General features: G+C 38.0%; 1 protein-coding gene across 1 annotated transcript; it reads right to left on the minus strand.

Moving 5' to 3' along the window:
- Positions 1 to 15370: 15370 nt before the first annotated feature.
- LOC131633706 (exocyst complex component EXO70C2-like) lies at positions 15371 to 17498 on the minus strand. The gene has a single exon (XM_058904395.1). It carries the CDS (start codon positions 17416 to 17418, stop codon positions 15379 to 15381), a length of 2040 nt encoding a protein of 679 aa, XP_058760378.1. The 5' UTR covers positions 17419 to 17498; the 3' UTR covers positions 15371 to 15378.
- Positions 17499 to 19120: the final 1622 nt, after the last annotated feature.

The raw sequence follows: 19120 nt of genomic DNA on the forward strand, positions 1-19120 counted from the left end.
CAGCCTTGCAAAACTTTTGATTGAAGATAATGTCATAACCATTGTCACTTAATTGACTTATGGATAATAAGTTATGCGCTAATCCTTCTACAAGAAGTACATTAGTTATGGAAGGAGAGTTACCAATACTTATGGTTCCAGAGCCAATAATCTTGCCCTTCTGATCTCCTCCAAACTTGACTTCTCCACCAGATTTAAGCACCAGGTCTTGGAACATAGACCTTCTTCCCGTCATGTGTCGCGAGCACCCAGAGTCCAGGTACCATGACATTTTGTGCTTTGTCTTCTTTGCTGCTAAGGATATCTGCAACAGAAATTATCTTCTCCTTAGGTACCCACAGTTTCTTGGGTCCTTTCTTGTTAGTTTTCCTCAAGTTCTGATTGAACTTGGGTTTAGCATGATAAGTAACAGGAGGAACAACATAATATTCTTTAGGTTTGGCAGTCTGATATTTTTTTGGTTGTGTCACATGCTTCTTGGTGTGTGAAGTGTTAAAACTTTTGGCATGTGAAGTGAGCCTAATATCATGTGAGTGTCCATATTTGAACTGATCATACAACTGCTTGTATGTGATTTTCAAATCATCTACAGGTTCAAATTTACGTGGGATATCACCCTCATAGCCAACACCAATCCTTTTGTTTCCAGAAACACCATATATCATAGAAGCAAGATGACTTCTGTCAATACTTCTAGATAGAAACTTTCTGAAGCTCGAGTCATATTCTTTCAGAATATGATTGAGACTAGGAATGGATTTTTCTGATTCAGAAGGAGATCCAATATCTTTGGATAATTTTAAAACTTTTTCCTTCAATTCAGAATTTTCCTCTTCCAGCTTCTTAGTTTCAAATTCAAATAGCTTTTTCAGCTTTTTGTATTTGAAACTAAGAAGCTGGAAGTGCAAAATCATAAAGGTTAGAAGTGATCATGGTGGTGAATTTGAGAACAGATTCTTTGAGGAGTTCTTCAAAGAAAATGGTATTGCCCATGATTTCTCTTGTCATAGAACTCCACAGCAAAATGGAGTTGTAGAGCGAAAGAATAGGACTCTACAAGAAATGGCCAGAACCATGATCAATGAAACCAACATGGCTAAGCATTTATGGGCAGAAGCAATAAACACTGCGTGTTATATTCAAAATAGAATCTCTATAAGACCTATTCTAAATAAGACTCCTTATGAATTGTGGAAGAACAGAAAGCCCAACATTTCATATTTCCATCCTTTTGGATGTGTATGTTTTATTCTGAATACTAAAGATCATCTTGGTAAGTTTGATTCTAAAGCACAAAAGTGTTTCCTTCTTGGATATTCTGAACGCTCTAAAGGCTACAGAGTATACAATACTGAAACATTGGTTGTAGAAGAATCAATCAATATCAGGTTTGATGATAAGCTTGGTCTTGAAAAGCCAAAGCAGTTTGAGAATTTTGCAGATATAGATATTGATATATCAGAAGCTGTAGAACCAAGAAGCAAAGCTGCAGAAGCTAGCAGTCTCAGAAGCAATGGATCAGAAGATCAAGTTGCTGCATCTTTAGAGAATCTCAGGATTTCTGAAGAGCCAACAGTCAGAAGATCACCCAGACTTGCATCAGCTCATTCAGAAGATGTGATCCTTGGAAAGAAAGATGATCCCATCAGAACAAGGGCATTCCTTAAGAACAATGCAGACTGTCAATTAGGTCTTGTTTCTTTGATCGAGCCAACTTCTGTTGATCAAGCTCTAGAAGATCCAGACTGGATAATTGCCATGCAAGAAGAACTCAATCAGTTTACAAGGAATGATGTATGGGACTTGGTTCCTAGACCAAAAGGTTTTAACATCATCGGCACTAAGTGGGTATTCAGAAACAAGCTAAGCGAGAAGGGAGAAGTGGTAAGAAACAAAGCCAGACTGGTTGCTCAGGGCTACAGTCAGCAAGAAAGGATTGACTACACAGAAACCTTTGCACCAGTGGCCAGGTTAGAATCTATTCGTCTATTAATTTCTTTTGCCACTCAACACAACATCACTCTTTATCAGATGGATGTCAAGAGTGCCTTCTTAAATGGTTATATAGATGAAGAAGTTTATGTCCATCAACCTCCTGGTTTTGAAGACTCCAAGTCTCTAAATCATGTTTTTAAATTAAAGAAATCATTATACGGATTGAAGCAAGCTCCTAGAGCTTGGTATGAACGTTTAAGTTCTTTCCTTCTGGAAAATGGTTTCACTAGAGGAAAAGTGGACACTACTCTCTTTTGTAAAACCTTTAAAAAGGATATTTTAATCTGTCAAATATATGTTGATGATATCATCTTTGGAACATCTAATGCTACACTTGGAAAGGAGTTTGCTGAGTCTATGCAGGCTGAATTTGAAATGAGCATGATGGGAGAACTCAAGTATTTCCCTGGGATTCAAATCAACCAAACTTCTGATGGAACCTATGTTCATCAAACGAAGTATGTGAAAGAACTTCTGAAGAAGTTTAATCTTTCTGAAAGCAAAGAAGCCAAAACTCCTATGCATCCAACATGTGTCCTAGGTAAGGATGAGGTAAGTAAGAAGGTAGATCAGAAGTTGTACAGAGGTATGATTGGTTCTCTTCTATACCTAACTGCTTCTAGACCTGACATTCTCTTCAGTGTTTGCTTGTGTGCTAGATTCCAATCAGATCCTAGAGAATCTCATTTAACTGCTGTTAAGAGAATTCTGAGGTATCTGAAAGGTACTACTAATGTTGGTTTAGTCTACAGAAGATCCAAAGAATACAACTTAGTAGGATTCTGTGATGCTGACTATGCTGGAGATAGAATTGAAAGAAAGAGCACTTCTGGAAGTTGTCAATTTCTTGGAAGTCATCTGATCTCATGGTACAGCAAGAAGCAAGCTACTATTGCCCTCTCAACAACAGAAGCAGAATATGTTGTTGCTGTTGGTTGTAGCACACAAATGCTCTGGATGAGAAGTCAGCTAGAAGATTATCAGATATATGAGAGTAACATTCCTATCTTCTGTGATAATACTTCTGCTATATGTTTATCAAAGAATCCTATCTTACATTCAAAAGCTAAACATATTGAGATTAAACATCATTTCATAAGGGACTATGTTCAGAAGGGTGTTATATCTTTAAACTTTGTGGATACAGACCATCAATGGGCTGATATCTTTACAAAACCCCTTGCTGAAGATAGGTTTAAGTTCATTCTGAAGAATATCAGTATGGACTTGTGCGCAGAATGAGAAGATGAGAAGATCTTTGTATGAGTATCTTCTGAAATGTGTTAAGACTAGGCAGCCATAAGAAGTTCTGATACGAATCAATTAGAATCTCTGATTCTTTTATCTCTAACGTGTCATTATCTAAGTTGATTCAGAAGCTCTTTTAAAGCAAAACAGCTGTCACCAGTCTCTCCAGAAAATGAACACGTATTCACTATTTCTGGAAAAGCATGCGTGCAGTTGAGGGGACGCCTACTTAGGTAACTGTGCTAATCACTTCATTTGTCATAAGTCTCTCTCCTCACGTCACGTAACATTAAATGCTATCCAACATTTCTTTTTATTTCTTTTCTTTTATATTCTTCAAACGTTTCTTTTTCCCTCTTATATTTCTCTCTCTTGCATTCAGTTTCATCTTTTGCTCTCTCTCTGCATTCATATCATAAACCCTAGCGGTTTTCACTATCTGCAACTTCACCATGAATCCTTCGTCAAGCTCATCAAATCAAGCAACTGATCGCAAACAAAAGAGAAAGGCAACTGAAGAATCTGAAAACAATCCAAAAAGGATAAGGATCACCTACGATCCTCTCAAGGTGAATCCTTTTGAAGCTATGATGTATAGAAACTACTCTAGACGTGTGTTTAGACCTCTTGAAGGTATCCCTCAATCACCTCCCTCCTCACAGACCTCCACCACCTCCTCCTCTTCATTCATCTCTCTGCAACCACCATCATCACCGTCTGATATCTCTTCCCCCTCAACCCATCTCACAGATATCTCCTCATCTCTCTCACACCCTTTTCCCACCAGAACACCTAACCCCTACAGCTGTGTGTATCCTGATTCCAGATTCACAGTCAACCCTCCAACACCTACCACTCATACCTATCTAGAGCTTTTACACTCAGATGTAAATAGTTGGTTGAAGATTCTGGGTGCTGCACACCTTAACCATCTGGATGAGCCTGCTACCTGCAACCTCTGGGAAGCCTTTCGCCAGGATTTTCTGGTTAGGGCTATGGATGTCCAGAGAAGGATCATGACTGAAGCACCTGGTGCTCGTGGCCTTCTTTTGGAAGCTGGTGAAAGCAACTATCACCATCTCATCAGGAACAGAAGAGTTCTTGAAGAGAGGATACCTGCAGATGAGATGGAAGAAGAAAATCCCTCCAGAGACATCGTGGTATGGAGACCAAGGAATCCAGTGCTGACTGGAGATTTTCAATGGTTGTTTAATTGGTTCAGAATGAACCCTTCTGAAAGCGCTCCTCACATGGTCTTTCCAGAAGTGGTTTATCCTGCAGAAGTTGCTGGTCCAACTCCTCCAACAAACCTAGCAGCTATTCTTCAGGCATTGGAAGTTGGAGCTTCGGAGTTGCCTGAACCTGAATATGCTGAGGCTGCTTCTGAGTCAGACTCAGACGTTGAGATGGAAGGTGCAGAAGCTGAAGACCTTCCGGAAGATCGCCCTGCTGAGATTGCTGTCCCTGTTGGCAGAAGCTCTGGCGCTTCTTCTTCTGGTGAACCCTCAGCTCTGATGAACACTTTGGATGCTCTACATCAGAATCAAGCCATGCTAGCTTCTCGTTTGGACACGCAAGAAGCAACCAATGCTGAGTTTCGCTCCTTCATGGCAAGACAAACTGCAAGCACTGACAGGATTCATGACATACTGGGGCAGATTTTGTCTAGGCTAGGGTCTTAGTCTTTGGTCATTGTAGTTTTTCTTTCCTTGCTGCATCTGCTTGTTCTGCATCTGTTTGTGTACTTTCTCTTTTCAAATCAATGAAAAACTTTAATTCTGTTTCATTCCTATTTCCTTTTGTTTTTCATCTGAATCTTTTATGTTTTTGATGTTATGACAAAAAGGGGGAGAAATATGTGATAAATGATCTGATTAATATTATCAGTTACCGTGTAAAAAGGCCCCACACTTCTAACAGAACTTGCAAAGTTCTATGCTTTAAGTTTTGTTGTTGTAGGAATTGAAGATCCTCTTTAAAGCTCAACATAAGAAGCAACGAGATGAGGAAAAGCAATTCTATAAAGAATCAAGCTCTTGGATTCTTGAAGCAAGCTGATTGCTATGAAGCTTCAGAATCAGAAGCATGAAGGAAGAATGTTCAGATATTCTGATGATAGAATATGCTCTGAAACATTATGTTTATTTGTTCTGATACATATTATGTGGCTCTGATACATATTATGTGTTCTGACTCATTCATGCTGACTTTTGTCGTTTAGCGTTGTTCTGTAACATTTCAGGATGTAGAGATGCTCTGATGATGCTCTGGTACATTCAACAATGTTCTGATACAATCTAGCATGAAGTGATGTAAGAAGAAATTCAAGCTTTGAAGCTGTCCTGATGGAAGCAAGAATCAGAAGCTGTGAATGTTCTGAAGATCAAAGAAATTCAAGCTCTGAAGTTGTCCGATGGAAGCAAGAATCAGAAGCTGTGAATATTCTGAAGATCAAAGAAATTCAAGTTTTGAAGCTGTCCGATGGAAGCAAGAATCAGAAGCTGTGAATGTTCTGAAGATCTAAAGAAATTCAAAGTTCTGAAGCTGTCCTATGGAAGCAAGAATCAGAAGTCATGAATGTTCTGAAGATCAAGCATATGTGAACGTCTCTACTGAAATACTCAGGGAAGTCTTTTATCATTAAAATTCTTCTAGTATTTATTTCAGGGGGAGATTATCTATCTCAGGGGGGAGATTATAAATCTCACGGGGAGACATATTCACATGCTTATGCTTTAGCTGTGTAATTGTCTTTAGCCGTCTGCTCTTTCTGATCGCAAATTCATATCATTTATATATGTTTTTGTCATCATCAAAAAGGGGGAGATTGTTAGAACAAGATTTGTTCTGATCAATATTCTTAGTTTTGATGATAACAAGGATATGAATTTTGGATGAGATAATGTGGTACTCTAATACATTGCAATTTCCCTTTCAGGAAATATATAAAGAGTATGCACAAATCAGCGCTCAGAAGCTTTGACTCAGAAGGTTCAGCATGCAACATCAGAACATGGTATGGCAAGACATCAGAAGATGGTCAAAGCAGAATCAGAACATGGGTCTATGGAAGCATCAGAAGAACTTGAGATCAGAAGCAGAAGCACTGAAGTTCTCATGGTATCACGCTCAGAAGCACTTCAAGGTCAGAAGACAAGAAGATGCTCTGCACCAAGCTGTTTGACTCTGATGATATTCAAACGTTGTATACACAAGCATCAGATCAGAAGCAAGTACAAGATGGCAGGCTACGCTGACTGACAAAAGGAACGTTAGAAGCTATTAAAGGCAACGTCAGTAGACGCAGCGTAAACAAGGCTCGAGGTAGTTGACAAAAGAGTGAAACATTAAATGCAATGTTGTACAGAATACGCAAAGCATTAAATGCTCCCAACGGTCATCTTCTCAAGTGCCTATAAATATGAAGTTCTGATGAGAAGCAAGGTTACCGATTCTGACGAATTCTGTGAATACAAACTTGCTGAAACGCTGTTCAAATCAAAGCTCACAAACTTCATCTTCATCAAAGCTCACTACATTATTGTTGTAATATATTAGTGAGATTAAGCTTTAAACTTTAAGAGAAATACCACTGTTGTGATTATAGCTTTTCAGAAGCATTGTAATACTCTTAGAATTGATTACATTAATTTGTAAGTAACTAGAGTGATCAAGTGTGATCAGGATACTCTAGGAAGTCTTAGCTTGTGTCTAAGCAGTTGTAACTAGAGTGATCACGTGGTGGTCAGGATACTCTAGAAAGTCTTAGCTTGTGACTAAGCAATTGTTCCTGGAGTGATCAGGTTGTGATCAGGATACTCTAGAAGACTTAGTCGCGGGCTAAGTGGAAAACCATTGTAATATGTTGAGATTAGTGGATTAAATCCTCAGGTGAGGTAAATCACTCCAAGGGGGTGGACTGGAGTAGTTTAGTTAACAACGAACCAGGATAAAAATAAATGTGCAATTTGTTTTTATCGTTCAAGTTTTTAGACTACACTTATTCAAACCCCCCCCCCCCTTCTAAGTGTTTTTCTATCCTTCAAGTATTCCTTATTCGATAAGTACCTGAAATAGAAACATAACACGACATAAAATTGAGATAAAATAGTAAAACAAAAATAAATAGCATGTGAATCGATTCAGAAATTATGACACGTTTTTCACGTTATCAAACCCCCCACTCTTAGATATTTGCTTGTCCCTAAGCAATTAACCAACATGGTAATCAAAATAAACACGGGCTTGAAACAAAAAGATTACGAAACTCCAACCATACGTGGCTGCGAGGCTTTTGTTAGATCAATAGATACTAAACATTAACACCAAGGATACCGTAAGGACAAAAAAAATCACATTATGTGGTAAAAACTCCCACCCTATGCAAACTAATATGGATCATTCTATTATAACTGGACCTATTTATTTCGTCTCTTTTCACCCACTTTTGTTCAAGCGCAATCACATTAAGCCTTTTATCCATACACACTCATAACAAGGAAACCGGTCAACGACTTTGATCCTTTTTCTCTTGGGGTTCTGGTAACTAAGCGGTGCTACCCCTCTTTTCCTAACTGCAATTACGGGGGATCGGACCGTAATCGGCCCTACCAAGTCCAACACCAGTGACCTCTAGACCAACTAACAATGGGTATTTATTATCAACTTTTTGCAGGTTCAATAACCGTTAGGCTAAGTGACCGGGTGAGGGTCACCTAATTTAGAAGGCGTATTCCCATTTTCAATTAAATCATACATTCATCATAAACTACTCGGGGTTACTTTAAAACTCAAACTTAAGGTCTCGACATAATAGGTACTCAAATGAGATCTTGCATACTTAGGGGTTTTAGGGTGTCAAGACGGTACCGATTTTATCAAATCTTTCCCAATTCTTTCTAGCATAGCCTAAAGTACAAGACAATCTATATTCTCTTATAGTGTCGTGTTATGCATCAAATCAATTTTGTTCTGTTGGAGGTCAGTTGTAGGGTGGACAACAATTGAAAAAACACTTAAAGAATTACTCGACAACACATGCTTAGACACGACAAAAACAAAAATCAATTAAAAATGCTAACAACATGCAGTACTAAGGAAAGCGATAAAACTACCTAGAAAGTAATAAATAAAAGCAATAAATATTCCTCCCCCACACTTGAATTGAACATTGTCCCTAATGTTTTGATAAAAAGTGAAAAAGGAAGGTGGAGCCTGGGCACTATTGCTGGCCTCCATCATCATCTCCATGGCTCAGATCATAATGGTCATGTTGCCGAGTACGACTTCTGCTCCGGCTTCAAGAGCTCTAGAAGATGAGTAAATACCGGATCTGAGTTGTTAAAGTAGCATTAGACTCTTGTAGGTTTTGCATATTGCCAATGATGGTTACCTGATTTACATGTACCAGTGCAAAATTGTGTTGGTTGTAATCTTGTTGCTCTTGGAATCTCAACATCAAGGCCTCTTGGTTACTTCTCATTTCTCAGAACAACTCTTCATAGGGGTTGCTTCTGAAAGTAGTACCTGCAAAAAAAAAACAGAGAAATCAGGTGCAATGTTTGGATGTGTAGTATAAATATTTGCAGGATGTTCCTGCTCTATCTGATCAAAGTCATCATTAGTCTGATTGCCCTTGTTTTCTAAACAAGAATGTTTTCAAGGGCATTTTGACCCGGTTCTAGGGCACTCAGATCACAGAGTCAATTAGCTCTGTTGCGCACATCAGTTCTCACATGGTTAGGTAAAACAACACTTTTCACTTCACAGTTATGTACCATCAGAAGATACATATCCTCTTGCCTATTTTCAATAGACCCATGCTACGCAAACGTCTAAATATAGGACATGTGTTTCAAGGGGTTGTAAACTGTAGTGTAGCTAGTTTATTATCCAGGTCCAATGCACGTGCTATGGATGTGATTAGCCTTCGTATGCAAATGGGACCGCCACTTCCAGTGCACACATATTGTATATGTGCGAGCATGAATGGAGTCGGATTGACTCGTGTGGGTATTAGTGCACTTTGTAAAAATAAAAGCTATTTGGAATTTACCCTTCCATTATTCACCCGACCAAATACGGTGTTGGATAAGAAGAGATGCAAGTAACAAATGGTCGGGTTGTGGATTCTAGTGGCCTTTAGGCCTTCCCAATTATAACACCCGAGGCCGAAGAAGGTGAGGGGTGGTTGAACCGCATGTAACACCCGAGGCTGAAGAGGGCTAGGGTGGTCGCCACATCGGAATGAGAGGAATCCTGAGGCCGTCCAGGTATGGGACTGCATGGTTGAAGGAAAGCTTATAAGGATTGATGGGTACTACCTATACCAACAAGATGCATCTTCTTTTCGGTAGCCCGTTCTATAAGAACTCCATAGTTAAGCGTGCTTGACTTGGGGCAATTCTGGGATGGGTGACCTTCTGGGAAGTTTCCCGGAAAGCGTGCGAGTGAAGTCAAAGCAAGCTGAAAAGACCCGTGTTGGTTTGTGGGGTCAGTCGATCATCCCGAAAGCAGTCTGGGGCGTTACACCAATCATCAATAACCTCATCGGTAAGATCTTTCTAAAACTGGAAGGCGTCTAATTTACACTGCCCTTCGAGAGAGCTTTCACATGCAAATCCATCCCCATGGGGATATAAAATATGTTAGCAATCTCATATTGTGTCCTTTTATATTCCCTGTTGAACATTCTAAACTTAACTTAACCTACTGTGCCATGGCTCAACAGGGGTGTAGTGTATTCATAGGAACTCAGAAAATCAAGCATTAGTTTAATGTAAGTGGGTCTGTTAAGTGTGCAAAAATGTTATAGCCCTAAGTTCTCTATCATGAAATTGAAACTGCTTACCAAGCTCAAGTTACGAACAACTGGCTCATTAGCATACGTCGTCGCGTTTAAATCGCGATTGAATAATTTTGCATATATTTTTCATTAAGAATCACCATCATGGCCTGTTATGAACTGAATTCCCATGGTGTTTATCTCTGCTCTAGCAACTTTCACTGCTCTTGGAGGCATAATGAAGGTTTTTGGGGGTGTTTTTGTGAATTGGGGGATTTAGGGATTTTCGAGAATTGGATAGGATGATTGTTTAAAGTGAGAAGGATAATGATATGATGAGTGTTATTTAAATGGTGGTCGAGAAATTAAGAGGAGAAGTTGGAAGGTTGTTAGTGGAGGTGGAGAAATTAAGAGGAGTAAAAGAAGATAATGGGATAATGGGGCTAAGAACATGGTATTTTGACCACTGGTGTGTTCATGGAGAACATCATGAACCTGAAACTATTTTTTTCTAATTTTAATACCATGGCGACCGCCATAGGGCCATGGCGACCGCCATGGACCTTAAATGTGCATTTTCAAAATAGTGAGTGGCAAAAACAAGGGTTTATGGATTTTTAAGCGGGTTTAAGGTTAGCTGGTTGATGCAATGTGTCCATAGGTGTACCTGGTCTCAACAACAGTCATCAATTCGTAACGAATAATAATTGAAAGAATTAATCCAGAGTTAATAATTGTTCAACAATAATAATGATCATAATAGAGATTTAAACGGAACGAGAAAACGAAAAAAAATGTATTGGAAATTGGAAATTTATAACTTTTAAAATCTCATTGAAAATGTAATAATAATTGAAATCGTAGGTTGTCTCCCATACAACGCTAAGTTTTATGTCGATAGCTCATCAATACAAAATAAAATACTAAGAAAAACATGAAAATCCTAATTTGGAAAGCAAAACCGTGTCATCCCCCACACTTAAACAAAGCAATATCTGTACAAGTGAAGCGTTCAAGGTATTCTTAAAGGGGTTTGTTGCTCCCCTGAACAATTGCTTTCAAAGACACATCAGTCTTCAGATGTCGACGGGAGGCGGTGAAGTTCTTGGTGAATTGTGTTTTTAGGTCTGTCCAGGAATTGATGGATCTTGGGGAGAGGCTTTTGTACCGGACCGTGGCTCCCTTTCTGAGAGTTGTAGGGAGCAACCTGCATTTGATAGTGCCCCAGACGCTGTGGTAGTTGAGCATAGCCTCAAAGCTTTCAATGTGGTCGTCCGGGTCTGTCATGCCATCGTATGTGGGCAAAGGGATGGTTTTTCCATCCCTATGGGGAGCTCAGCTTCCATGATCGCTCGTAACAGACGACCATGGGTGTCGTCTTCTTCGCTTCGTATTGGCGAGCGAGATGGGGATCAGTCGATCGGAGGGCTTCTACGGCAGCGTGGCGAGTTTCTTGGCCGACTCTTTGGCTGGTTGGGATGGACAACAACGTTTCCTTTATTTGGAATAGGGGAGCGTCGACCCTTTCGGGAAGGGGTGCACTCAAGCTTCTTGGTAAACACGGGCTACGGCCTTTCGAGTTGAGGGCGACGACTAGCTGGTCGCGGAGAGAGGCTCTACGAGTCATCCTGTCGGTGCCTCCAAGGAGGAGAATGTGAATGGTCGTCTCGTCGTCGCGGGGACAGAGTGTGAGACTTAGATCGGTGTCTCCTCAGGTAGCGGGGTCAATGTTCAGTCTACAACATCGCAATCTGTTGGCTATGTATGAGGAAGTTACTCTTGTTGATCGCCGCGAACAAAGCCACTGTGGCCGTGTCTGCATTTGGAGACACAGGGATATCTTGATAGGTGTCATCTAGAGGGATCTGCTGCTGCTGGACAACTTAGTGGCCTGCGTCCTCGGAATAGGAAGATGCGATCTGCCCGTCCCTAGGACCACCCTGTTCGGGACCAGCTGTCCCATTGTTGTTAATGTTGCCTGCGATGGCGAAGGTATTGACATTGTCGTCGAGTTGGTTGGCCATGATGATCGGTAGGTTTCAGAGTGAAGATGATTTGGTCTATTTCAAGAAAAGATGAGGAAGCAGAGAATTCTCACAGACGGCGCCACTGATCTTACTAGGATCAGAAGGATCCTCAGTGGCCTGCAACACTTGACTTGAGGTCGGTCCAAAAGAGAAGGGGGTGTACCTGCAAGTAGGGGTGGAAATAGGCTGGGTCGAGCTAGGCTTTTCCACGCCTAAGCCTGGCCTGTCAAAAAAACCGAAGTCTAAGCCTGGCATGTAGCCTGTCGTAGGCTTATTTTTTAGGCTTGAGTCTGGCCTTTTTGAGACTTGGTTAGCGTGTTAGCCTACCTAAAAGCCTATTTGTTTTAGACATATGTAAATAAGCAATTAAAATGATGTTTAAATAGACTAACTTATTTTAACTTACCTATTAGCATAAGTTCTAAGAGACTATTTGTTTAAGAAAACTTATGAAAACAATGTTCATCTGGTGTTTTCATCTTATTTTCACAAGTTCTTCAAGATAACCAAGTATTATTTATGTATTTTAATTCAAAGTACAAAACATAACATAATGATCATAAAAAGTATTCATATTTATTTAAATAGGCTGGCGTGATAGGCTTAAAAAACTTTTTTTAGGGCTTGAGGCCTAGCATTTTTAACTAAATAGGCTTATAAAGAAGCATATGCCTTTTCTATTTAAAAATAATATGTGGCCTGGCCTGAGCCTATATAGGCTAGCCTGTAAAGGCTCAGGCCAGGTCACACATTTTTTTAAAATAGAAAAGGCCAATTCTTTTTTATAAACTTATTTAGTTAAAAAGGCTAGGTCTTAGGCCCAGAAAAAAGTCTTTTAAACCTATTAGGCCGGCCTATTTAAATAAATTTGAATAATTTTTGTTATCATCATTATGTTATGTTTTGTACTTTGAATTAAAATACATAAATAAAACATGGTTATCTTGAAGAATTTGTGAAAATAAGATGAAAACACTTGATGAACATTGTTTTCATAAGTTCACTTACACAAATAGTCTTTCAGAACTTATGCTAATAGGTAAGTTAAAATAAGTCAATGCAAACAAATTTTTAGTCTCTTGGTCTTTTAGTTAGTTAATCTATTTCAACAAAATTTTAATTTCTTATTTACACACACACACACACACACACACACACACACACACACACACACATATATATATATATATAACAAATAGGCTTTTATGTAGGCTAAAAGGCTAACCAGACCTTCGAAAAGGCCAGACTCGGGCCTAAAATTAAGCCTACGACAGGTCACAGTCCAGGCTTAGGCTTGGCAAAGCCTAACTCGGCCCAGCCTATTTCCACCCCTACCTGTAAGACACTTCGATGCCAATGTGAGGTTAAGAGTGAAGAGAGCATGTACGAAGTAGAGAATGAGAATTGATTATCTGATCCTCATATGAAAGAGGGTATTGATAGTGCCCCAGCGCTGGGCCAAGGTCTCTTGTGTTGGGATGGATTCTCGGGTCCAAAATAAGAGACTACCAGGATCTTATGTAGGTAGGCAAGATCAGCACATGATCTTCGTCTTAGATCAACTGCCTGTGAACCTCGGAAGAAGGAGGACCGATTCTACTGGAAGGCATTTGCCACGTGTCCTTAGAGGGACACGTGGGTGAGACGGTCCCCAACGGCTTTGGACATTTGGATCGTCTTGTTGGGCCTCCATTACAATAACGCTGGACTAGGCCCTGCCCGACGGTGGGCCAGCCACAAGCTCAGCCCAAAACAATGAGTTTTACAAATTTCAATTCTATCTTGTCATATGCCTTGGACATATCCAACTTCAGCGCCATGGTTCCTTTCTTTCCTTTATTCTTCTTCTTCATCCCGTGAAAATATTTCATAGCAATGGCAGTGTTATCGTAACTAGTCTCTCTTTTACAAAAGCATTTTGTTCCTCGTTCAATATATTATATTTGGAAGGATTGGTTTCAACCGGTTATCAATTGTTTTGGTCACAATCTTCATTATAATGTTGCATAGACTAATTGACCTAAACTCTTTTGGGGTCTTTGGGTGTTTACCTTTGGGAATTAGACAAATGAAACTCTTATTCATATTATCGTACTTTTATCATTATTGAGGATCTCCAATACCAAGTTTTCCACATAATTCCTTAAAATTAGGGTTGTTCAAAAAAATTGTGAATCAAATTGATCCGCCAAACTGAATCGAACTGAAGTTAAAATAATTGAACTATTATGTTTGGTTAGGAAAATGAATCATATTGTACAAATAGTTTTAGAACCGAACCATGTGACAAGTAAATCAAATCGAAACTTAATCAAACCGAAATTGAAAATGAAAAATACCAAAAAAACAAGTTTTAAATTTTTTATAAAAAATTCAAAAAATAGTATAACGGTCAAGTTCCTTAACAAATGGTTCGGTTTGAGAAAAATTGTTTTCTAACGATTTAGTATAGTTCGAAATTTTGAAACAATTTTAGTTCAATTTAATTCTATCTAAATTGAAACGGTTCGATTCGGTTTGAGCGAACTTTTATTATGATTTGATTTGGTTCAATTTTTTCAATGAACTATACCTTGAAGAATCCTATCTACGACATATATTTCTAATAAAAAGTCGGGATTTCATATGGAAAGGCATCTTCACCGTGTTCATTTGAAAAGCGGCTTCCTTAACTTCTTGGTTGATGAATTGTTTTGAGCACTGATTGATATTTTCACTAACTTCAAGATACAATTGTATTTATAGATGTAAGAGAATGGAGCATTTATTTTTAAATCTAAATCTAAGTAAATACGGTATATTTATAAACTGAATGAAGTTACATATTAAATCCAATTCAGTACACACTATAAACTTAAATGGCAAACTGATTGTCCGAACCTAACATTTTAATTTTACATCTCATAGGTTCTAAGTATAAAAACTATATATGAAACAAAAACAATACTAACTCAAGGAAAAAATTACATTACATTGATGAAAAGTTACACAAGCTCAAATGAAAAAAAGGCCCTTGACAGAAACACTAAAGTGGAACATCCTGTTTACAAACAAACCAAACACTTGCTCAATAACATGAACAATTTTCATGAGAGGAACTTCTTCTAACAATAATAAAATCATGAAGCTTCATTTCAACATGCACATGTACATGTGTACATTCACATTGCATGGTCATTCCTCCCTTTTTTTGTTTCACTGTAAAATATATATAAAACAAACAAAAAACTGTGATTATATGATATGTATGTATGTATGTACTAGTGATATATGGATCATATACAATCAATGGAAAGAGGAACCAGAAGGAACTAACAATTATGTTTATGTTTTCCTTCTAGCATTAGATTGAGGAGGCTTTCCATCAAACAAATCATCAATGTAAGTCTCTATATCCTCAGGTTGGTACTTTATATACTTCTCTGACTGTCTCCCAGAATCTAAATTCTGTGAAAACCTCCCAAAGAATGCCCTGTACGCCGGAATCACGACCGCGGATATCGATACCCGAAGCTCTGATTGAAGCTGCTCATCCCTCACAACCCATAAGCTTTGTGTCCTATGAATCTCATCAAACAATGTATTGAAGCTTTTGAACCTCTCTTTCAGCACTGGCTTCTGTACCTTCCCATTCACAGTTAGCCCTTCTTGACTCAGACATGTTAAAACTTTGTTCCATGTTTCTCTCTGATATGTCTTGTGATAGTTTCTTAACTCAGAGGATTTCTTTCTACACCATGTGTTGCCCATCACTTGGCTCATTTCAGTTGAACTTTTGATCTTTTGTAAAGTGTATCTACCATTGTTCATCATGAAGAAGTTGCTTAATGCTACGTCGCGGTACAGTTTCGCTTTCCCTTCTAGGCTTGCATCTAGTAAGTCCATGACTCTCATTAGCTGTGCTGAAAATGGCGACGATGCTTCTTCTGGAACAACGTCGTTTTCATTGTCATCGAATCTACTACTTGAATCTATGCTTTCGATCTTTGAATGATCCCGGAAAACCTGTTCTAAGGTTTCTTTGTAATCACCAGCTATGATGAGGTAATTCATTATATAGCGTGTGAGAGGGTGAACCGCGCCACCCGGGACTGGGTTTTTCGCGGGTTCTGACTTGATTGAGTTTTCTAAGTCGCAAAAGATAGCGATAGCTGCCTCGCCAAGACGTGTTTTGGCGAGCGTTATCTCTGTCTTCAACTCCTCGGAGGACTCTTCAGGAAAGAGTCCGTCCAACTTCGGTATAACATCTCTAAGCGTTTCGTACATGTCAAGCAACTTGAATAGCTTCTCGCCTGCGCGCTTAGTCATAGCAGCCCCTTCCGCGAAGTTGAGAAGCGGAATCACAACTCCGCGGGAGAGGCTACCAAATAGACCAGCCGCAACCGACTGGTTACTCGAGAATACTGCCTCGGCTAGTTTCCTCTCCCCGGGGAAATACACGGTCGTGCATTTACGGATCGTGTTAGTCCACGCCGGAATCATATCTCTTGCTAGAATCTCCCATTGCACCTTCTGCACCATATCATCAATGCTGATTCTTTCCAGCCCTAGTTTCTGTTGAATCTCCTCAAACGCGGCCCTTCTCGCCACGATATACACCTGGCAACACTCCGATTCGTATCCTCCGGTTAACATCTCGCACGCGATCTTGCTCATACAAGCAATCACCTCGTCTGTATAACCCGGGAAATTCGTCTCGGATTCGTCCGGTTGATGATCAGAATCACCACCTTCCTCCGATGCCACATGTTTTCCTTTCGAATCAACGTTCTGTCCATCGGTGTTCAATTCCATTGGCATTCTAGAATCTTCCATTAAAACACGGAAATCTTCTTCCAAAAACGACATCGCTTTCTGTTGAATTACACCAATGCGGTTCCTTGTTGAGTCTCGTTTTTCATCCTTCTCTTCTACGGTTTCGTTTTCATCATGACGAGTCAGAATCTTCTTAAGCTTCGAAATCCGATTCACAGATTCCAATAACCATGTATCTTTCTCCAGAATCTCTTCCCATTTTGCTTTACCGGATTCACATTTCGCCAAATTCTCCTCCACCAGATCCAAGAACTTTCCTACGTAATCAGGAATCTCATCTTTCTCATGCAAACTCACCAGAAATTCATCAATTTCTTCTGATATTTTCTCAAAGCTAGGAGGAGGAGATTCCACGGAATCCGCAGATGCATCTGCGGATTCCGTGGTTTCTACATTTTCTTCTTTCTTCTCTTCCTCGGGTGGATTTTCTTCTGACGGAGGTGGCGGTGGTTGTTCTCCGTTGGTTTCGTCGGTAAGATTGGGATCCGGCATTGGTGTTGCGTCGGTGTGAGGGAGAGTATCGGAATTTTCAGCGAGATTTTTATCCATGATGGTTGTTATGACGGTTATGTTTTTGGCTTTGGAGAAAGGAAAAAGAAAAGAAGAGTTTCAAAATGTGGAATGCGAAGACTTAGGAGAATCATCGGTTTGCTTTCTTGTTTGGTTTTATTGTTGAAAATTTATTGAAATTAATATTAAATAATCGTGTATGGGGCATCATAGAGAGAGTTGACCGTAGATGTTATTTTTTTATTTGAAGTTGTTTTTGTTTGTGCTTCCCACTAAGATGCATTTACTTGTTTAAATATAGGAAGTGAGAGAGATCAACTTTTGGGATTCAAAGTTTTATCTTTTGGGACAACTTCTGTACCCATCACAAAAACATTGGTAGTTTACCTTCAGCCAATCACATAATACCATTTAACTTTTACATATTTAATTATTTATTAAATGGTACATTTGTTTGTTGTTTTCAAGATAGTATTTTACACTAAGACTATGTACAATGGTTACATTATTCAACACCCTACTTTTTCACTTTTTATCTTCCACATCATCCTCTCTCTCTTCCACCTAATAATTCAACACCTATTCAATTTTTTTTCACTACAATGGTTTTGTTTAATAAAATTCAACACCCTACCCCACATCATATTCTTATTTTCTTTTAAAGTTTTGTTTTTATGATTACATATTAATATCTATTATCAATTAAAATTAAATTAAAATAATTAATATTTAAACTTTTTTTTTTAAATTTAATAATTTATTTATTTTTTCTAATTTTCTATTCTTAATTTTTTTCTTGCAAGTAATAAATAAGAGATGTAAAAATAGTTATTCACCTTATCCTTTAGGTAGACAAATATGTTTAAGAAACTAGATTGTCGACCCGTGTTTCGCACGGGATTGATTTGAATCTTTATCTTAAATATTATTTTAAATAGATAAATATATTTTAGTAAATATAATCACATGTAATATACTCATCATAATAATAATAATATTAATTATTATTATTATTATGAATTTATACTATAATATTTCATGTAAAATTTTATAAATCAAAGAAGTTACATCATGAAAATCAATATCATTCAATAGATATATCATCAAAGAACTTATTAATTAATTATTATTGAATGGAAAATCAATTTTTTTTCTAAACTACATAAAAGTATATTATTTCATATTTAATTATTAGTTTAGAATATGAATGATAAAAATATAAGTTATAAAAAATTAAGGAAATGATTAGTAATAAAAAATTAAAGAAATGATAAGTATGGTTATAAATAAAAAATTAAATCATGGAGGAGGTCAAAAGGTTCTTAAGAAAATGTTGCAGTGTGTTCCATCAGATAAATTTTGTAATATATGTCATTGGTTTATCAGTTTCTCAACACATCCATTTTATTTATTGTTTAAATTTATCTTTTTTTTTTCTGATTTACATGAAAAATAACCACACATTAATAAATAAAAGAGAAAGGAAGGTAGAAAAACAAACTAACAAAAAAAAATATATCAAGCAAAAATGATGCAACATAAATCTATCCTCTTCACATAATTCACATAAAAAACCATATTCATAAGAAATAAAAGAAAATTAGAAAGAAAGTTAAAATATTAAATTAACAAAAGTTAAATCAATAAAAAAAGAGTTTAAATATTTAAATAAAATAATTTGAGTTTGTATTTTCCCATAAAAATCAATATAAAGGAATGAATAGAAATACAAACTTGTATA

This window comes from Vicia villosa, unplaced genomic scaffold, assembly GCF_029867415.1.
Source record: "Vicia villosa cultivar HV-30 ecotype Madison, WI unplaced genomic scaffold, Vvil1.0 ctg.001168F_1_1, whole genome shotgun sequence".
Lineage (NCBI taxonomy): Eukaryota > Viridiplantae > Streptophyta > Magnoliopsida > Fabales > Fabaceae > Vicia > Vicia villosa.

What these genes read in the sequence shown, in the direction of transcription:
- LOC131633706 (XM_058904395.1), bottom strand. Translation starts at nt 17,418, where the DNA reads ATGGATAAAAATCTCGCTGAAAATTCCGATACTCTCCCTCACACCGAC.